Source organism: Argiope bruennichi, chromosome 5 (assembly GCF_947563725.1).
Source record: "Argiope bruennichi chromosome 5, qqArgBrue1.1, whole genome shotgun sequence".
Taxonomy (NCBI): domain Eukaryota; kingdom Metazoa; phylum Arthropoda; class Arachnida; order Araneae; family Araneidae; genus Argiope; species Argiope bruennichi.
In genome coordinates, this window is record NC_079155.1 from 129,556,579 (window position 1) to 129,580,109 (window position 23,531).

Genomic DNA, 23,531 nt, shown 5'->3' on the forward strand with positions numbered 1-23,531 from the left:
ATTTTTTATTTATTTTATAAATAATTTTCCTAATAGTTAGGATTTCTTTATTAAATAGGCGGAAAGGGTCTCCCCCCAAACTTTCCCGCCTGCTCTCTCATGAGAGTGTCATCTCCCGCAAAAAATTGTGACTGTTTTGTATGTTATTGGCGAGCAGTAGTGACGATTTTTTTGTATGAATGTGACCTTTTTACTGAATGGGGCGAGTTTCCTGTTCTGCTCTGCGGTAAATAGCATCCGAAAGTCGAAATTGTGTTTTATATGCATTTTGTTTCTGACCGATTAAAAACAAAAATGGACACAGAACTGTCATTGTAGTCATGAAATCTCTTACCAGATTTTATATATTTCAGTCATTGCGTTTTTGAGTGATCGCGTTTACATATTTATGAAAGTTTTGACTGACAGAAAGTCAAACTCTTGATAAAAAGTCATTTGATTCCAAATTGAATACATATTGACACATTTTAATGTTAAATCTATGTTTTAATCCTATCCTATGTTCTATCCATCTCACTCTCTTCGTTTTGTAGTTATCGTTTTAACTTCGAGCCGATCAGTCGGACAGACAGTCTTCCTCTGAATAGGTTTTACTCAACATTTGAAAGAAATCTGCAACTGTGGTGTAAATACCGTATAAAAGATGTCGTCTTCCTAGCTGAAAGCTTGTTTGAGTACTTTGTCACAGACGGAAAGGAAAACATATTTTAAAAAAAAAAAAAAAAAAAAATTCGAACTTAGGAAGGTCTAAAATGTGGAGATTCATCGAAATCTCCACATTTCTTTGACGATTATCGCACTTTTTCGGTACTTTGTATACGAAGAATCAAAATTATTAGATTCACGCTAGATATCTACATTTCGTAATGAGTTCGTCAATGCTACGAAAGAGGTCCGCAGCTTTACCTTAGATCCACCATTTTATGTGGAACCAGAGGGATACACCTTTATCAGAGAGTATGCGAGAAAGTTTCAAGGAGACTCATCCTCGTATAAAAAGAGAAAGTATTAAAATAATCAAAAAATTCGAGCTGGAGATGTTGATGAATGTCCACTTCTTTCTCGCATATTGTCTAATAAAGCTGCATTTATGTTTTAGACCTGTTTTTTTCCTTAACCGATTGAAATCAAAATTTTATCAGAACTGCAATCGCAGTCACAAAATCGCATACCAAATTTGACATATTTAAGTGATTATGCTTGAGTTATCGCTTTTACTTGCTTATGAAAGTGCAGAACGATAAATGTTCAATTCTTTATAGAATTTGGCCCAAAATGTGATGGGTGAGCGAGTTTGATCCGTCTAGCTCTCTTCGTTTTTTAACTATCGCGTTCATTTATGTTCAAAATAATCGAACAAACAGATTTCCTGTGAGCGGATTTTATTCACAATTTGATAGGAATCTACACATTGGGCGAAAAGACCACATACCGAATTTTATCTGACTAGCTCAAAGCATTTTTCAGTTATTTTTATCACAATCAGCCATCATGCCAAAAATTGCTTTTCAAATTCTGGGAAGTATAAAATGTAGAGTCTTCGAAATCTCTAATTTGAATTTTTTGACGATTACAGTACTTTCTATCTTTTGTATTTGAGAAAATAAAAATAAATAAATAAAAAATGAGAATTCTGTTTCGTTAGATTCTGGAATTCAAATTCATTTCTTTTGTCATAAATATGCCATCTGTTGCAATAAATGAACTCCGTTGCAACCAACAAAACAACTAAAAAGGTCGTCGGTTTCATGATCCGTAATATATTGGTACATTTATTTTTTTCATGATTGGAAGATCTATAAAATGGAAGCGGATAGTACGTTTTAAGTCCCGTTTGACTGAACCATCTCCAATGTGATATTTGTTTCCACTGTGTTTAACTATAGAAATGGCTGTCACTTCATTTTAATCTTTGTGTGTGTTTGCGCGGAATATCTATTATAGATTTTGTGAAATTTAAAACCAATAAAATTTTATTTTATTTATGAATTTGTTTAAGAAAAACTAAATCTAAAAGAATCAGAAGAAAACAACACTTTTTTTTTGTAACTGATAGTGAAAATGTATTTTAATACATAAATATTTTAATAAATAAGCTGAAAGTAATTAAATAGATAATAATTAAAATTGCAAATTTTAAATAATTTTTTAAATGTTAGTAGATACAGAAGTAAATGAAGTGAGCAATATATAGTTTTTTTTATACTGCAATTGGACGATAACATTTTTGAATACATTATGTAATTATTTTATTTTTTTTTTATCAACTCTTTAGCTGAATATATTGTGCAGCAGTAAAATCTTTAAGTGAATTATTTACAATGGCTAAACGCCCAAGGTACAGAGGTATTTAACAAATGATACCAATTTTTAAAAAATCCATTTTTTTTTAAATTTTGACTTCGAATTTCTCAAAAAAGTGCGTGAGAGAGGAAAAAGGGAAATAAAATGGAATTATAGATGACTTTTTAACATAATGCTAAATAGGGCCAAAGTAAAATTTCAGAATGAGTGATATTTTTCAGTACTTGAAACTAAATTTCATTGAAAATAGTGATTGTATTTAATTTCTTGAATATAGTTCGATACCCTAATGATAAAATATCGGCTTCAGGGCCGGAGAGCTCCATGTTCGAGACCCGGATGTCTCAAAAGACCCAGCGTGTATGCGGCTATGCTGCGTATTAAATCTGACATCATGAATAGCACACACATTTGAAAAGGAAAATGACTGCTCAGATATCGGCTACGACATCTGATCGTGATTCAAGATGACGAGGAACATCGCAAAATAATCCTTGTATTGCTTCAAAGAGGAATGCAGCAGTTCGCTGCTTGTAGTGGTTAATGGGTTGTACTTGGTTGTCCCTTCCCTTGTGTCCAGGCAAATCTGCATTTTTGTTTTAGTAAGGCCAATCAAGAGGATGACTGATTCATCGAAAAGTCGGCAGAACCCTCCGGAGAAAAGTATGAAGCTTGGCTCAGTGTTGAACGACAGACTTAAACTAAAGGAGGAACAATTTGTTTTGAACGGATGAATTGTAGAGAAGTTGGTATCCAGCACGTGGCAATGACGATGAAGGGGAGTCAAAAGAGAAACCGCCATCAGTCTCCACGAAATTCCGCAAGCCGTCTGAGCATTCATTCATTATTCGTGTGAGAGGTTTTTCCACCGAATGCTTTATAGCTCTCTAGTTTTTTTATAACGTTTTAAGAACATTTTTAAAAATTAAATAGGTATCAATATTTTTGTGTCCTGTGCCTTGTGTCGATTTTTCTCTTTCTAATTAAAAAGAATGAATAATATAAAAGATGTGTGGGTTTTTTTTTTTTCTTCTTTGATATAAAATTGTATTATTTTTAAAACTATTTGGATTTACGGATCATTCGTGTGTGGCAATCATTTTGTCTTGGACCCAAACTGATCACACCAACTGGACCCCCTGCATTAGCTTCATTAAACAAAAAAAATATCTAATATACGTGTGTGTATGCGTATTTATTATTAGAGATATCGATTGCTTTCAAAAATATTTAGATCATTTTCAGAATTGTGAAGGTGGTACTGTCGACTTTAGTTTTACCGATTATAGTTTTTCTGCTTTCCTTCCGTACGTTATCCATGGTAAGTGCGATTATAGATTTCATGGGCAGCGAATGATTGATTGATGTGAGTTATAGGATTTCTAATTGCAAAGGCGGCCATCCCTACATTCATACGCTTCGAATCCTACGTCACGACGGACTACCGATAAACAGAAATGAGATTATGGCCATTGCATAAGAATTCGAAAAATATCCTGCGATGTAGAAAATTTGCAATCGGGTAGCAATCTTTATTCATGAATATGGAATATTTGAGCGGAATGCAGATGTCTTTGTCAAAGACAGGGCAATAAAAAAATTCTGTTATCACACCTGTTGCTTTGCAAGATTGTGTCATCCTTTCTCGGGGAATTTCTTTAGCACGTGTGTAAACATGCACCAATTTTTAAATATGTGTGCTGTGGTTTGCATTGACAGCCAGAACAAATAGTTTAATTCTTCATATTATTTGAGACATTTTTGGGAACGCTCCACGGAGTGATATTATAATGCTTTGATAATAAATCGTTTATAACATTTATAGTTTCCAAATTAGCGCCTAAATTTACTTGAGTGACGAACTTTGGCAAATTTTCATTACAAATGCTTCTTTAGTATACTTATTTTTAGGATTTTTATTAATGCTAATGAAGAGTGACATTACAGAGACGCTTAGCCATTTCGATCACCCTTCATTCGGAACTTTTCCGATTACTATTAACTTTTTAGAATAAGGAACATAGAAAAATTCGAGTTATCGAATTCTCGATTCGGTTGCGTGATAATGGAATCAATATTTCATTTTTAGGGGGGTGGGATGACAGTTTATGATGTGCAGCTGTACAACCTGTCAGATATATAAGTCACAATGTTTCACCTAATTTTTAAAAATGCGGATATTGTCGCATTTATCTGTCTTTATCGAATGAAGGGGAAACCGACATCCCGCATCCCCTCTTTCAATGCGATCACGATCGAAAACTGCGGAGGACACTGACGCGGAAAAAAATGAGTGATCGTGGATCAGATCAGATGCTGTCGCAAACTGCATCTCTCAATGGAAACAACCTTGACAACGCCTGTCCCGCAATTTTTGTAGGCTATTATCAGCGTCCGTCGGGCTCCCCATTTAAACGCACTGAGATCTGGAATGCGCGCTGCTCATCCCCGTTTTTTGTGCAACAAAGGCAGCTTCCTGTTGCGTAGGATGTGGAGTAATAATTCTGTCATCAGCCGAGCTGGACAGAAATGTGATGCTGCTCCAGATAGAATTTTCGAAAGGGGCCCAATATCTATAGATTAAATAGTCTGTTTTTATTTTGGTAAAAAAAATTATTTAATTTGTATTTATTTTCTATAAATATTCAATTTCATATGGTTGTAAATTATGACTGATTTTCCACTTTTAAGAATGTTGATTTAATAAAGTTTTTTTGGAGGGAGGATTATACGTTTTCAATTTTTTTAAAATTAATTCTTTTTAATTTAATTTCCATTTTTAAAAAATAATTTAAACAATTAATCTTATAAATTTTTAGCACTAAATTGTAATTACTCTCAATCATTTAAAAATTCTAATAAATGTTTCTTGAGAAAAACGATTTAATTTGTTTAATCCTGTAAATTGTGACAATTTTCGATCGATTGAAAACTCTGTTTGCGCAGAAGTGTTTTAGGGATGGGATTTGAGGTATTTTTAATCTGAAACATCGTATCGCTTCATTTGCCTATCTTTATTTCATTTTTAAAATCTATTTTTATTTATACAATAAGATAACGTGCTTATAAATAACTTAATAGCCTCGCAATGCCCGTGGATATAAATAAATTATGAAAACAAAAGTATCTATTCATTGTTTAATTTATTAAAATTAAAAACAAAACTATGCCGAAGTAAAATTGGGATCACTAAAAAGTTGCCTTACTTGTATTTTAAAAGGCGTGAAGGGGATTTTTATGGGATAATGTACTCCAGAATTATAGAGGAAAACATTAAAATTTTAATTCATTTTTATTTAAAAATCGGAACATTCTTTGTCCCGATTCCAGAACACATTCGGAAAACTTTCTTCGTGAGTACCTCTTATCGAAGTAATAGTTAGTACCGAATTCGATAGTTCAGCGCCCTGTAAAGTGTTTTCATCGCACATAGAAATATCTATGAACAATATCATGTTAAAATGTTGGAATACTTGTACTGTTTTTTTTTGGGGGGGGGGGGACGATAAATTTGCACGCACATCAAAAAATTTGATATGCTAATAAAAACATTGTTAGAATCGTATTATTTTTATTCTTTCTGGGTTTTTTTCTTATTTGCTTAGAGAAATCTCGAGAATGATTTTGGGGTCCAAAATCTTAGATAATACAGCTTTCGTTTGGTTTTTCAATATTAGTAATCCATATCTATCTATACTTATAATAAAGCTCAGTGTCTGTGCTCTACAAACCAGACCATGTGATTTAAAGTTACCTTGTTTGGCGTATATATGCTTTGGAGGGTAAAAATATATACGGCGGAAAGTTTTTTTTTTTTTTTAATTTCAATAAATTAAAAATTAAGCTAAATTTTGGCATTTTTTAGCGATAAAATCCGAAAATATTGCAGAAAAAAAAAAAAAAAACTGATTTTTAAATTATCTTAAAAGTACAAAACTTTTTTTCAGTGATATCAATATTTTAATAATAAAATAAATAATTATAATAATGAAATAAATTATTATATGTTATGTAAATTGAGTCAATAAATGCTGATGAATTACGAATTTTGAATTTTTACATATATCCTTTGCCCTGTGAGTCATATTTAACAAAATTTTCTTAAGAATCTAATATCCTAAATTAAAAGATTTGCACTCCAATAAACTGCATCGATCACTAAAGCTCGCAGCATTTCTTAAGAGTGATTGGCCTAGATTATGAAAATGTTGATTGTTCTAAAATTATAATATTCAAAACTTAATAAATTGTTCAAATTTGATCGCAGAAGATAGAAATGTTTATTTATTTAAAAGTTGGAGTGTCAAGAATATTTTGCAGAATATGATTCCTTAGGGCAAAAAGACTGTCTAAAATTTAAACTTCATATTTTTTTAAAGTATATTTAAAAAAAAAAAATATTAAAATTATTGAAAATATTATTATTGACAGCACGTATCCTTTAAAAAAATTATTTTTGACATAATTTATATCCTTTTAAAAATAAAGCTAAAAACTGAATTTTACGATGAATCCGTGGAATTTTTGCTGAATAATTTTTTGAGATATAAATTATGAAAATTATTCGGTAATGCACATGAGACTTCAATGCTGAACGACACTGCTTTCAGTTGTCATATTTTGTTTTTAGACAAGCTTGGGCTTAGTAAAAAATGTCTTTATATTAATTGCAGTTTCATTATTTCCACTTTAATTTAAAATTAAATTTTACTGGCACTAAGGCACTAATAAAAAGAATCTCTCTCTCTCTCTCTCTCAGTGTGTGTGTGTGTGTGTGTGTGTGCGTGTGTGTGTGTGTGTGTGCGTGCGTGCGTGCGTGCGTGCGTGTGTGTGCGTGCGTTAGTGTGTGCGTTCTACAGGCTTTTAATTAAAATTTTAATTAATTAAAAATTTGGCAAGTTCAAAAAATAATCTTTCCAATGATAGTCATTTTTAACCTATAAATTAAATTTCTATTTTTAATGAGGACTATTTACTAGGATTGAAGGATCAGGGTTTCTCAAGACTGATTGGTTTAAGATTACAAAAACTGTGCTAGTTCTAAAATTACAATGTTCAAAAGTTAATGAATCAATCAGATTTGATCGCAGAAGATAGAAACGTTCATTTATTTATTTAAAAGTTGAAGTATCAAGAATATTTCTCAAAATATGATTCCTTAGGACCAAAGAACTGTATAAAATTATAAGTTTCGATAAATTACTTCAAAAATTATGAAGTTTTGGTCTCGAAGCAAAATAAAATATTATCATTGATGTCATTTAAATCCTTTTGAAAATAGAACTAAGAACTGAATTTTATGATGAATCTGAGAAATTTTTGTTGAATAATTCCTTGAGATATTACATAAATTAGGAAAATTTTACTGTTGTGCACATAAGATTTCAGTACCTAAATACTGTTTCTGTACTGTTTTCAAAGCTCATAATTAAAAAAAAAAAAAAAAAAAAAACTTGTTTTCAGTAAAAAAATGTTTTATTATTATTATTATTAAATGAAATTTAGCATTTCCATTTAATTAAAAGTTGAAATTTTAAGAAAGCTGCCTGAAAATTAGCGTGTGATACATACTACAATAGACAGAACGGTTAAGGCCTCCATAATAGTATGAGTGAATTACATGACTATTAAATTTGAAGCTTGGAAATATTTTGCTGATGAAGCCATTAAGAAAGCAAGCTACATAAAATTTTTGATTGAAAATTTTAGCGAGCATTAATACTGGTGAACCGGCTGGTCGTCAAAGATGGGTAGTTAAAAATATTGTTAAATTATTTTCGTAAGCTTGCTAACATGATTGTATGACTTTTGCGTACCAGTCATAAAACTGTCAATCAATAGTCTCTCATTTACAATGCGGTTGTTTTACTGATAAGAGTCAGTTCTAGTAGAGGTTGCAACAATTTAAACGTTATCTAAAAGTGTCATATTTGGCAAGAGCATGATGTTTGACACAATTTCGAATACTTAACGATACGTTCATTAATACAATTTCATGAGTTTTAGCACTATATGGATAATTTCCACTTTGCTTTTTATGAAAGAGGGATTGCTTTTCAGTGTATTTATTCAAAAATGTATGATAAAAATCATCGAGGAATGATATTTCTTCTCATATAAATAGTGTATCCACTTCGAAATAATAATCATTTCTTCTAGATTCTAGATATAAATGCATTACTTTGCATAACTATAACGTTTTGCATTAAAAGAATCTTATTTGAAACATAGTTTTTCATTAGTTTTTGCTTTATTTCTTCTTGATTCTTTTATTTAATTCAATAATTTCGAACATTAAAATATATGTTATTTAAATATAGGCAGTTAAAAAAAAGTTGTTTCTTAAATTTAAAGTACAATTAAATGAGATTAGTAGTATTGGAATGATTTGTAAGGAAGGAAAAGATGCAAAAGCAATTCTTGAAATGCCGTAAGTAGTAAGAAAAGCTTCCAACTACGGATGTTAAGTTTTCATGCTATATCAGTTTTTTTTTTTTTTTTTTTTTTTGTTTTTTTTTTTGTTTAAATCAGTTTCTAGAGTAGAATGTCATTACAAATTTAAACTTTTCTGTTTATCATCGTAGATTTAATTTAAATGCTGTTACATTTTTTTTTAAATCTGTACTCTGATAAAGATAAATTATTTGTTCATTATATAACTTTGCATTTTGTATATGAAATATTGTAAGTATACGGTGCATAAAATAAGCAGCTTACTAACTCAGAAGTATATTAATATTTTGTTAACTGATCATTTGTATCTGCGAAAATTTTGTAGGAGATATTAGCTGAATTCACATTTAATTTTCTTCTAGTTGCACTATTTATTAAACCATAATCCAAATCTACTATTAAAAAATAAAATAGAATTAAGAAAAATGTTTTTTACTTTAATATATGTAGTATATGTTCTTCAGAAACTTTAATTTTATTGAAGATCGTTCTTATATGTATAATAAATCATTAAAAGTAGTGTTGAATGAAGTTCTGGTAATACACTCTTCAACAATATACACCTTTATTGAAATGTTTACTGATTAGCTATGCGTTTTTTCCATATTTTAAACAATGTAATTATTTCTAATTTCAGAAGAATTCATGGCCGTTTTAAACCTTCCAGGGGCTCTGAGATAATGCAAATCTCTAAGCTCCTTTTTCTCTTCAAAATTTTTTATTGATTTTAATTTAATTTTTATTCAGCAATTTTAAATAGTAAATTATGAAAATTGAAGTCGCAAGTCCCTTCCTAAAATGTCCATTTCAATATTGTTCAAATAAAAAAAGTGCACAGTCAAAACGTAAAATTAATTTTAAGCAAAATATCAAAAACAAAAGGCAACTTTCTATAACACTCTAAACAATATTGTAAAAGGAGAGAATATATATTTTTTAAACTGTAAAGCTCCAAATTTTTTAGAATTATAAAATAGCATAACGATTAACTTGTAAATGGTAATTAGGAATATTACTAGAATAAAGTTCCAAAATTAATTTAATCAATACTTGATTATGACTTGAATAAATTTGACTGCAAGGCCGTCTGCCATTAAATGAAAGTATAAAACTAAATACCTTTCTACAACTACTAAAAATTATCAAGATCTGAGGATATTTTTCCTTGTTGCTTTTTTTAACTAATCACTCTTTGTTAAGATTTGTCATTTAATCAGACTAGTAAAATTTAAATGCTTCTTTATCCAACTAGAATATTATGTTAACTTACCTGCATATGCATTTTGCGATTAATATTTATCATAAGTATTCTCTGTAAGCTTCTTATGCATTCTACTTTCAAAATTTACATCAGGAATAGAAAAATAAGAGAATACAGCGTTTCAAAATTATCTAAATTTGTAACAATGTCACAAAAGATAAAATAAATCACACTGAGAATATTTTAAAATAACATTCAATACATTGCGATATTATAAAAATCAAATAAATAGTAAATGCGGAATAAATTTAAAAAATAGTAAAAAAATGCTTTTTTACGTATTATTATTCCATTTTCAGTTGTAATGTTCCATCAAAATATACCGAATTTTATTTTTAATTCATAAAATTAAATATGGACAGTTTTAGGAACTTAAATAGCAAAATACCTGATAACATATGAACACACACACACAAAGAAGGGGGGAGGGGAGGGAATGAAAAAGAAAAAGACTTTTAACACGGAAGCATAAACATTAAATTTCACAGATATCTCCAAATTTTTCGTTTAAATTATTCAAAAATTAAAGTGCGAAATATTCAGACTTTAGACTAAAGGTTTTAATTATCAAAATAAGACTTTCTTCCAAGAATAAAAGTGAATGTATATATATATGCGTCTATCAGTCTATTTAAAATATCGATCATTGCATGTAGAGATACTAAATTTAACACACGTATATTTCGGAGAAAGAAATAGGAAATTCAGTGCATTTAAAAATGTTAATACAAAAAATAATGTTATCTCTAACGTAAATGATCTTAAAATTTTAAAAAATTCATTAATTTTATTGGTTTATCAGTCTTTGCGTATTTATATTCTGTAAAAAGAATACAGATCTTAGATAGCATATATGTTTTATAACCAAGATCTTCCGTTTATATTTACGTATGAAAAGATAAAGTTTTCATATAAACGAGAATACTAGATTTTTAAATATAAGATAAGATGTATTTTTATAACTATATCAGGCTTGTTAAGTTATTTATTTCATGTATATATGAATTATTTATTTGATTACCAGATTTATCAAAAGCTTTGAACAGATTTAATTTCAAATAGTAGGAAATTTATCAACTGTTAAATTCTCTTATTGACTTGTGTGTTATTAATTAGCTGAAATGCACATTTAAATAATCCACATATCTTAAAACAATTGGAATCGTTTGTGATGATAATAGTTACATTCAGGTGCAATTGTTTAGAATGGAATTTCTATTTCAGATTTTCTTTTAAAGTTTATGGATTTTCATTTCAGAACTATATTTAGCATACTTTGACTGTGAATGAATAATGCAGAGAATTGATATGATTTGAAAGTAAAAACTATTTTTTACTGTACATTTTTAGAAAGTTATCACGGAAAAAAGTCAATATTTCTCCTAATTTTTGATTAATTAAAATTCTAATTAAAAGTTCAAAGAATCACTTTCCTACCCTCCAAAGTATATATTTGCCAAATTTGATAGGCAGACGGCTTGGTGTGTACAGAGCCAGCATATACACTTAGAGATAAAAGGTTTTTCCTTGTGTTTAAGTATCCAAATTTTGTTAAAATACCAATACATTTTCTCGCCAAATACTCTTGCCAACAGATAACATATGTTTTAGCAAACCTAGATTAATCACTCCCTAGCCCCTTTTTTTCAAAGAGCTAGGCATGATTTATTGGCCTTTTATGACCCGTACGCATTTGTCCCACTACCTGCTAACATACAAGAAAGTGAACAAAAGCCAACAATTTTTTCGTTATTTCGAAGTCCATAGTCATGATTAGGTTATTTGAGTTGGCATCCCCAGAAGCTCTTATATACAAAATTTATTTAAACGAAATATCACAAGAAAAGTAATAAACGAGTAAAATGAATCGTATCTCTAGGGAAAAGAACATCTGCATGAAGGCCGTTTTAAAGCATCTTCGGTAAAAGATGCCCAATGTATCTGAGTCCATTACTTCATTTTTCAGTCGCATTAGGAGCGTTTTTTCACCATATCTGAGCTGTGTGTATAAATTAAGATATAATGTATTCGCACATCGCTACACATTTTAGAATTTATGATAACAGACAAATAAAACTACCCGCAAAATAAAATGTTTTAAGATTTTTGTTGGATATCGATAAAATGTTGATGAAATAATTAATATCTAAATGGGTCTTGATACTCAGTTACCATGGTTTTTCGTATGACGTCAAACCAAATGGTTGGTTTCATTTGCAGCTTTTGCATTTCTTGTCACCCAGTTTCAAAATACATCATCAGTAAAACACCGTTATCAGCATCAAGTAATTACCCACTTAAAAACTCGTAGGTGCATTTTGCATAACAACTCCTTTAAAGGAATCGGCCGGGTTAACTAGGAACCGCCGTTATATTCTGCTCTTATCTACTGTTTTCCTTCTCAGTGAGATTTCACATGTTCCGGCAGTATGAGAGGAATCTTCACATTTCAAAAGTTGAGAACTTTTTTTTTTTTATCATAGTTACTTATTTTTTATTTTGGATACCTTTATCAGTTGTTGTAGTAACTTGCATTTAAAGATAGATACATTCTGCTATTGCACAAATATGTTGTTGTAGATATTTTGTCACTCTTACGGTAGCAGTTAAACTAGTGATTTCGTAACATGTGTAAGAGTTTGGAATGGGAAAGATAAATGAAAGAATCTGTGTTGAAAATAGAAAGTTGAGCGCTGCTATCGCTCAGCAACCAAGCCTGACAAAAGTAACTGCGAATACTATTTAATGTCTTACCATATATTGTCTTGTATCGTCCCATGACATGACGTATATTTTTCCTCCATCAAAGATTTGCATTGAACTCCGTAAGTGAATTGGCCCGTCATATCTGACATGAACCATTTTAATATGAATTGACTGCCTTTTATATTGACAAACAATGTATCTCAACACAAAATCTGTAATAAAATTCCAAAATCTTTTCTTTTTCAATTTCAAATTAAATTTTTATTTTTAAGAAGTTTTATTTGCCCTTAACCTTGGATTTTCTGATTTTAAGATCGGAAGATCAAAGGTTCAGCGTCCTATTCAAGAAGACTCGCATCAAAAGGATAACATGAAACCCTTCGTTTTGTGTTTTGGCGGACCAACTGTAACCTGTTTGCTATGAGATACATTTTTTGTATACTATTTTTTGTATGTGGGCTTTTGGTTCGAAATCAAATGAATTGTGGCGCAGAGAGTGGGTTGCATCGGCTCATTTCCATTCACGCCGTCCGATTTCAAAATCGAACGCCATCTTCAAAAATATAGTCGTCAATCTTTTAATCAATAATAAACAGGGGAGAATTGGGAGGAATGGGACAGCTGCATGTTTATCTGTAAATAAAAAATTAGAATCTATTTTCTGTTAGAAAGAGCAACTATTGCTTGATCCTAATTGTTACACCAGTTACAATATTATTTGTGTTTAAAGCAGAAAATATGATTTTCATGCCTCAGAAGTAAATACAAATTCTTATTTTTTTAATGATTTTTTTTTTCAATCTTATGTGTAAAATAAATATTTTAAATGTATAATGAACTCAGAGATGTAGTGTTTATAGTCAAATTAAATTTAAAAGTAGCATGCTTTATGCGATATGCATTTTAAAAAAAAAGTTTGCAGAGGGACATGCTCGATTACATTTCTACACGTTTTCTATATAGCTAAAGATTATTTTTTATTAATGTTATTATAATTTATATTTATCTTATAATTTAAAGAGTATTAATTTTTCTAAATGCTGTTTAATGAAATTAGTATTGATGTGTTACAATGCAATAACAAATTGATGATTTTAAATGTTTTAAAATATATAAGAAATTATACATTATTATGTTATACAATACACACACAATATATATATATAAAAGCAATAATGTACAACAATAAAAAAAGCTGAGATTCCGACAACAAAACAAAAAGTTATGTTAATAATTGCATCATATGAAATATGAATTCATATTGTAGATCATTCTGTTTCATTTCACATTAAAAAAAATATTTTTTCTACCCAAAATCATGCTTACCGCTTAATTGCAGATACGGGAAATTCTTCTGTAAGTATAATAAAGCGATAAGCAATATAATAAATATTTAATAAAAAATGAAGCTAAATTATGAAGGTTATTAAAAACTTTTGTTACTAAAGGAATAATTTTATCTTCTTTATTATAAATAAATGCCACGAATATGGAAGAAAAAGCATCTAGAAAATAACATATTGCAGTCAGTGGAAATGGATGTAAAAGAAAATTAAAGTTTTCAAGATGTGACATCACCAATGAAGATTTCAAAGTCAGCTCTTGTTTGGCATGTCTAAAATCGTAAATCAATCAAAGAAAAGAATATCAAAATACGTTATTTATTAATTTCACTTTTCTCAAACTTTTTCCCACACCTTCTTCATATAAGGGTGACGTGGGCCAAAAATGTTATTTTAACTATGCAAATAAAAGCTAGTTGTTTGTATTTTGTTATTATTGCATTTTTAAAAAATAAATTAGAAAACATACTATTAGATTTCTATTAGATTTTTATAAATTGCACTCTTGGTAAGTCTAAACTATTGACGGTTTTAAAAAAAAAAATGTTAAATCTGTTGCATGTCTCCCAATTCCCGCCTTCTGATGTACGTTATACAAGACATTTGAAAGTCTATTTTGCTGATATTATTTATAGTTTAATTGTATTTAACCTCAAAACGTTTTATGAACAAAACTTTTTAACTACTGTTATCGTATTATGTTTTCATGAATAATTCATTAATATTTTTTTTTTTGATTTATTTACTGCTTGTAAATCCTTTTTGAAGTTTCAATTGGATAATTTCGTGCTTATGTTGCATACATATTAAATCTGTTCGGTCCGATGCAATTTTGGGATTTATTACGTATGTTTTAGAGTAGAAAACTTATTTCTCTTTTTACTTAACAGTTTCAATCAGATGACTTTTGTGAAACATTTTTCTTAACTTGAGTTTATTCTTCTGACAATTTTTTAAAATTATAATGTGATACCAGACATATATTGCTCAATCACGGGACATTTTATTTTGTCTTTAAAAGTGAAGTGTATTAAACGAAAATTTCTTAAATATGTTGCTGTTTATCGTAAGCATTCGTTTTATCGCATTGTCAGCCGAACTTATACTTACTTACTTATTATTATTATTACTCACTCAGAGAAGAGTTATTCAGCATGTGTTTTATTATGCGAGCCAGCCCGCTGAAATCTGTTTTATTTTTTATTTATGAGATCGGTTATGCTTGTGTAATATAGACGTACACTTTTACGAAAAGAAAAGTTCAAAAAGATAATATTTTCAATGATACCATTGTTTAAACCATAAATCATAAATTAAATTTCTATTTTTAATGAATTTAAAAAAAAAATATTTGAATTATATTTTCCAACAATTTATTTCGCATAAAATGAAAATAAAAATTTAATATGTACGAGCACGTTGTGAGGAGATAGGAAAAATTAATTTATATCAGACAGTTGCCGCCACATTGACAAAAACTCAAAATGAAAGATTAAGGTAACTCTAAAGGTGGGTTTACACTCGGCCAGTAAGACAACGCATGCGCAAAAAGGGACTGATTTCTGTTTACCACAATTTCATAAGATAGATTCAGGCCCGTGTTTGGCTATAAATTACCGCTTTGACGCCCCTGAATTTTGCATATCGTATTAAAATTATGGATATTTACGCAAAGAAACAACGAAAGTAAAACCAAAAATAATAATAATAATAAACAGCCTCACATCAGAAAGAACGAAGTGCAAAAAATATCAGAATTAATTTATGATAAATGATCAGTTTTTTCACACACACACACACACACACACACACACACACACACACACACACACACACACACACACACACACACACACACACACACACACACACACACACACACACACACACACACACACACACACACACACCATATTCTGCAAACGCATGCGCTGTAAGGGGAAAAAACAAAGGAAGTTGCAATACAGTGACATGTTGTCCTGTCGGGACAAGTACTTGCCATGTACTGAACAGCATTTTTCAGTCTTTTTACGCATGTGCTGCCTACTGACCGTCTAATAACTGGCCGAATGTAAACCCACCTTTACTGCAAACTAAACCTAGGACATATAATGTTCAACACGTTTTGTATGAAATGGAAAAAAATATAAAAAAAATATTTTCTATAAAAAATAAATGCAAGCAAAAGGTTTCTGTGATGTCTATATTATTAATTCAATAATTCAGTTTTATTTAAGGTTATATATATATAGGCTATGCCCTCTAATCAGGACTCAACAGCTAATTTCTAAAAAATTATTAATTTCCGTATATATCTAATAAAAACGGTTTAAATGATATAATCATATTTTTATGCAATTTGAATCAATCAATATTCTGGTGAATTGCAATACAGAATTACGATAATTTTTATACAGATCCTCTGTCCTTTGAGTCATGTTTAATAAGTATTCTTGAGACACTAACATTTTAAATAAAAGAAGTTCCACTCTTTTGCAATTAAAACTGAATGAATGTTGAAAATTTAAATGCATCTATTTTATAAAAACACGCGGTTTTTGATTTCGCCATCGACCGGCGTGAAAAAAATAGACCAATTAGCCATTGGACTTTCCCGAAATTGATTTCTAAAATAACGAAATGGTTGATTGTCCTAAAATTATGATATTCAATATTCAAATATATTTATAACACGACCAAGCTTGATCGCAGAAGATTGAAACTTCAGATTGTCAAGATAATTTTACTGAATATGATTTATTGGGCTGTATAAAATTTGGACTTCGTTCATTTATTGATTGAAAAAAATATTATTTACCGTATTTAAATCTTTTAAAATGCGATAATTAATATTTTATTTTATTTCATAAAATTCAATCACATAAAACTGACTGGTATGATGAATTTTTCAAAATATTACATAAATTATTAAAAAAGTATTCTGTGGTGCACATAAAATTGTAATGCTGAAGGATTCGATTTTCTGTTGTCATATTTAATATATAATGTTTCGTTTCAGCAAAAAAAGTTTTAATACGTATTGAAGTTTTATTTCTTCCATTTTAAATTTTAATCTTATGGCAGCTGACAGCAAATTAAAGATATATAAATAGTGCAATGAACAAAATTTTGTAAGGCATCTATAATAATATGAGTTTATGTGACTATCGAAATTTAAAGCTTAAAAATATTTTGCTGAAGAAGCTATTAAGAAGGCAAAGTTCATAAATATTTAACTGAAAACTACTCTTGGCTAACCAGCTAGTCGCTAAAGGCTACTAGTAGTTTGATAAATTCGTTCTTGAAATTATAGAATGGTTTTTCTTATTTTTGTTTTATTTAAGTATTCGCAATTAGATAAACAGTTTTTGTTTTAATTTGTTGCTATTTATTGTAAGCAAGTATTTTAATACAAATACCTGTAGAATTCCTGTTCAACATTTTATCTCAGTTTTATTAAGTTATTATATTTAATACTCTTGCAATATATTATGATATTAAAAATTTATTTAATTTCTGTTATTAATATAAATATTAGCTTTAATAGATAGTTGAGTAAAGTTATTTATGACAGAAATTTTCTTTTTCTTTCAGGTTTGCGCATTTAGTTCACTGCTCCGTCCTTACAAATATCTGCAACTTCATTTATAGTCATATGAAGATTTAAATTCCTTTAGGTCACTTTTGTGATCCTTCTGCGTATTTCAGCCTCGTAAAGCCAAAAAGCTTTCAGTGCATCCCATGGCCAAAAGAAATAAACGATGAAAAAAGATAGAAAAAGAAATAAACGATTTTGGCCGGAGAAGAGATAGTTACATTTTTGTATTCTTTTGCGATTCGCTTTGTATTTGAAAATGCCAACTTGCGCTTTGTCCCCAGTGGACTCGAAGAAACGCCCCGATTATTTCCAGCGAAGAAAAGTTGGCAGCATCAGGGACAATCCTAAACTGCTCAAAATAAGGCAACAGTTTGAAAACGCTTGCCAAGAGTCCTCGTCCTCCAAACTACAGAATAATTCCAAAGTTGTTGGTGGAAGTGCGCCAAGTTCAGTTAGTCTTCTAAAAAATGGCAACGCATTTGTCATCGATCAATTACTTAAGATTAATTCTAAGTTTTCAGATAAATCAGAGACATTCTTGAGAAGTCAACTGGACGCGACCCAAAATCGTCGCAACTCTGAAGGCGATATAAAAGATCACAAGCCTTTCTCTGTTGCTGTTTACGAAAATTCTCCGAAGATATCTCATAAGGAATTCCAATCTACTGAAAGCGTTTGCTCTCCAAGTTCTGAAGCAACCTCTTTATCAACTTCATTATCTTCATTTTCACTTAAATCGGAGCGATGTTTATTCCCACGGACTACTCGGGACGAAAAAAATGGTTTTAGTAAGAAATACTCGGCACAGAATTCGTCATCTGAATCCGGTGTGTGCACGAATTCGTCGGCTTCTGAAGAGGATTGCGTATCGTCCGGCTGCAGGCCAGCGGTGGACGAAAATGCAAATAAATTCTTTCGTCTCTTAAATGAGGAGGCACCACCCATACCACGGCGAGGGATCTCCCCAGCGGTTCAGAATAGCTTTGTCCATTCTCGATTGAGCTCTTCCAATCGCCCATCGTCATCATTCATAGGTCGCGACTCATCTGCAAGTAGTAAGAATAATGTACAAAAAGCCATCCAGATATATGAAGGCATGTCTTCTATTGAGTTGAAAAAGAACAAAACCGCCAAAACTGCACTGCGGAGGGATGACAGCACCTCAAGTCGGAGATCTTTCCTCCTGCGTCGTAACTCCCGTAGAAGTAGTTTACGCAAATCTAGACATTTCCATGAAAAGGATGACCCTTCTTCTGTTGCGTACCCTGTTAAGAAAAAGGAAACCACTTACAAAGATGATAGCGGTGTTGTTATGAGCGATGGTGAAGACAGAAATCAGAGCATTTATCAGACCCTTACTTCTACTGTAAACATATTGCAAGCGGAATTTGACCCTTACGACAGGTTGAACAGGCTGCACGATGCAGTCAACCGCATTCACAAAGGACAGTCTTCCAATTGTGCTGCGTGCAAAGCTATTCCTTCCAGTGTCCTTCGTCTGCGAACCGATGATTCCTCTTTCATGCAGATCAAGTGCAATGAGCTTGCTCCACACCATCATCCGCCGTGCATCTGCTTTGCGTGTCAGCATTCCATTTTCACGTGCTCGGAGAACTCTCAGCTGCCTTCTGAAGATGCAGAGAGCGAAGACAGTCTTTATTATAATGTATGTTGCTTGAATTCGCCGAATCGGGAAAGCTGGAGACAGTCCAGGAGAAGGCCAGTCTGTGAACAAAATGGCAGGCTTTGTATCGTTAACTGTGATATGGAAAAGTGTTCCAGCAACTGCACTAAACCCAAGAAACCCCAAGACGAATATTACACGAATCTATCCGAATGCCAGTCATCTACTCGGGAGCGGAAAAATACTTCCAGACATATATCAGGTACTGCAATTCCATTTTAGATCTTATTTCAGCTTATTGTCAAAATAATTATTTCATTTAAAATAATTGATAGTTGTATTTTCTGTTTGTGCTTGACATCAATCGCCGCATTAGTTTTGGTACAAAATGTGAATCTACTCATTCTCATTTCTGTCTTGCATTAAGTATAGCGACCTTAGATTGTTGGTCAAAAAAACTCAAGTATCACGAAGTTAAGTTCTCAAACTTCACAGGTTGGGCCGCGATGTTTCCAAATTTGAAACTAGATTCTACCATTGTTTCTTCATGTATGGAGACCTGATGCAAATTAATCTGAAAGTCAAACGCTCTAGCGCATGTATGTCGAATACATTTGGGAAAAGATGGCGACTGAAATATTAATTCGTCTTCTGACCGGGACTTAGACGAAGTCCACCCAGAATATAATTACACTAAACAAATGTTTACATATTTTAACTATGTTAGTGGTCAAGTAAGAGAATGTGAAGCTGCATGGCTAATTCTCTCTTTTCTGTTGTTCTCTAAACACCACCTATGAAGGGTTATCGCATGTACTGCTTATGATGGGAGTTATTTGTGCGTCGCCCACTTGTGGAGATTTAGTTAAATCATCACTCCGGCTTCTGCGGCTAGGGCTAGAGTAACACTTTATAAGTTTATGAACTAAATTCGGTACATGGTCTTTACACTAAATTTATAAATTTCCTTTAAATTTTGAAGAACAAAATCTATTCTGAGAAAATCTGTCCGACTGATCGAGTATAAGGTAACACGAAAACTACAAAACGAAGAGATGTAGATGGATAAAATTGCGGTACGCAGATTTAACATATGTAGTATAGACACTTATCAAATGTTAAGCTCCCTTTGAAGGTTGTTTGATTTGACTTTTTGAATGTATGTCGGTCTCTTATTTCCGAAGTATTGAAACACGATAACTCCAAAATGCAATAACTTTAAATATATCAAATTTGGTATGCGATTTTTTGACTACCATTTTAGTTCTGTGTCAAGGTTTGGTTTCAATTGATTGGGGGAGAAAAAATCGATTTTTGGATACTATTAATGGCAAAAATAGCCCCCCCTCCAAAAAAAAAAATCTCTCTGATTAATAGCTAAAAATTTCTCCAAGATTCAAATGTCAGATTTAGTAAAAAATGCTAAATTCACGCCAAAAAATGCATATTTCTTAATTATTGTACGCCAGTGCCATGGAAGACGTTCTTTGGGATAACACATTTATTAGAGAATATACGAAAAAGTTTTGGGGAGAGCATTACCAAATAACTTTTTAAAATTTTAATTTCTCTTTGTTGTGTTTTAATTCTACTATTCAGTTCATAACAAAATCAATTGTCGGCAAATTGACTACCCATTATTCCTCATCTTAACTATCAATGTAAAGTTATGAGGGTATGGTTTAAAATTCATTATCCATGAGTAATGTTATTTTAAATTTGATTCAAACATTTAAAAATTTTATGCTGAAAATTGTATATACTTAATTAAATCCTACAATGGTCCTGAGAAAATATTCTTAGTTAATATCCTAAATTGAAACTTCCTAATAAAAAATTTGACTAAAGTAACATAAGTGGATAATCAAGTTTATATGCTCTCGACTATCTGCCGCCAACAGTGCAACTCTTATGCTTCAACTAAGAGCTAGTAAAAACTCCACTCTTATAATAAAATCCCTAAAAAGTATACATTTAATGATTAATACTAGGGTATCTTTTAAAGTTATCAAGAAATTGAGTTATTGCCCAAAATGATTTTCAATCATTCGACCCATTTTCTGTTTTATATATTAAAAAGAATAAATACTTATTTGATAGTAACTGAAGGCATCATATATATCCCATTCAGATTCTAGTGAGAATCTGAATGGGAGAATTAAACTGTCCATTTATTGAATTTTTATTTTAAATTATTTCATTGTTGTTAATAGACTATTAATTATTTTTGCTTTTGAATTGTTCTATTACTTGATATTAAAGCAAATGACTTGATTTTATGAAATTTCAATAAAAACATTTTTTTTCCCACCTATATATTCTTTTTTGCTTACAATAAATACTGATGAAAATCAAAATACGTTAATACGCTTTTAAGAAGTTTAGAACTTTTTGTGATTATTATTTATTTATTTAACAGGAGATTCATGTGACAGTGATGAAGGCTGGGTAGATATAACCGACTCTGAAGATGAAAAATCTTTAATCACAGGTCGAAGGTACTTTATTTCTATTAATTTTATTGTAAATTAACTGCATTTCTTATTGCATGCTAAATTCACCAAGTGCTTATCAAATTATTTGTGTTTGTGATTCAACATTTTAAAATAAATTTTAGAAGTAATGGTACTGCAACTTCCCAAGGCATTTATGATAATTCATGCCCACCAAGTATCATCCAGAATGCATCAGATGAAATTGATCGCCTTGTGGTAAAAGTAAGTACTTACTATTTTAATATTTCATAAGTTTATTTTTTCATCATAAAATGTACTGTCAAGTATTAGATTCCTTGAAATGTGCTCCATTTATTAAACTCCTAGAATTTTTTGTTCAAAGGTGTTTAATGCTTCTGGTTTAATTTTTTTATTTGTTTGTTTGTCTACACTATTTCAGATATTTTTTTTCTCCTGTGCATTACACTAATGTGCCTACTATAAACATTTTCTAATAATACCACTTTCATTATCAAAACTTTTTTCTTTTAATTGGAACCTTCAGTGTTCAGATTCATTTACTTGTTTAAAAAAAACTTCATGCATAATCAAATTTTTAATACCTTGTAAAAGCATTCTTTGTTTTGTAATTATTTTGCACTGAATGTCTATTAAAAAATTATAATAAGAATTATCAGATATATTTTAGCATTTTTCAACAAACTGAGGAATTTTTTAATGATCAGACTGAATTGTGTATTCTTTATTTTTTATAAAAAATTATGATGATGATTTTATTACAATAACTAGCCGCCTTTGGCGACCAGCGGGTTCGCCAATCTTAATGTTCGTTAAAATTTTAATAATTAAATATTTTATGCAATTTCTACTTTAATAGCTTCTTCATCAAAATATTTTAAAACTTCAAATTTTGATTATCATATAATTCATTCATAATATTATAAAGGCCTTCAGTCATAACGTAATATGTATCTCTCTCATTTTCTGTTAGCACCCGTAGAATTTATGCTTTAAATTAAAGTGGAAAGAATTTATCTTCAATTAATATAATAATATTTTTTACTGAAATAAAGCATTTTTTTATAATCTGATTACTGAAAATAGAGTCACTCAGCGTTTAAATTTTATGGGCACTAAAGAATATCTTTTTAAATTTATGTAATATCTCAAGAGTTGGTCAACAAAATTTTCTTAGATTCATTATGAGCAGATCGATTAATTAACAATGTTTAAATTTAAATGCATCAAACACTAAGAAAATAAAACGAATCGTTTAAAATAAACGGTAGAAAACAGGTTTTAAAAAAACTACTTAAAAAACGATGTACTTAAAACTATAAGCATATACAAAAAATATATAACTAACATAAATACAATTTACTTACAAAAGCATGCAACTAACCCAAAAATAATTTAAATCATCCATTGATAACGTTGTCATGGCAACAGTCAGAACAGAATGCGCATGCGTGAATTTTCTTCGCCGGTTACGTAACGCAAATACGTGATTTTTTCTACGCCAGTTGGGGTAACGCTATGCGGATTAGAAATTTTTAATTTCCTTTATTCTGTTTTATTTTAATTCAAAAGTACTTCAGAATGAATCTGAAAGATTGATTCATTAACAATGTTTAATTTTAAATGCATCAAACATTAAGAAAATAAACAGAACCGATTGAAATAATCCGCCGAAAAATTTTAACCCTAGCCTCATTACTGTTGGGAGAAAAAAAAACTGAAGCCTTTCTCGTTTGGCGCTGGGGATAATGGAAGATTTTTTTGGCGG

General features: G+C 30.4%; 1 protein-coding gene across 3 annotated transcripts in view; it reads left to right on the forward strand.

The window, feature by feature from the left end:
• Nucleotides 1-23,531, forward strand: part of LOC129968597 (uncharacterized) — an 88,538-nt gene that overhangs the window by 41,648 nt on the left and 23,359 nt on the right. For all 3 annotated transcript variants that reach the window (XM_056082656.1, XM_056082655.1, XM_056082657.1), the window contains 3 exons: nucleotides 17,662-19,551; nucleotides 21,709-21,787; nucleotides 21,907-22,006. In XM_056082656.1, coding sequence (XP_055938631.1) covers nucleotides 17,922-19,551; nucleotides 21,709-21,787; nucleotides 21,907-22,006 — 1,809 coding nt within the window. In that variant the 5' untranslated portion in view covers nucleotides 17,662-17,921. The remainder of the gene's footprint in view (nucleotides 1-17,661; nucleotides 19,552-21,708; nucleotides 21,788-21,906; nucleotides 22,007-23,531) is intronic.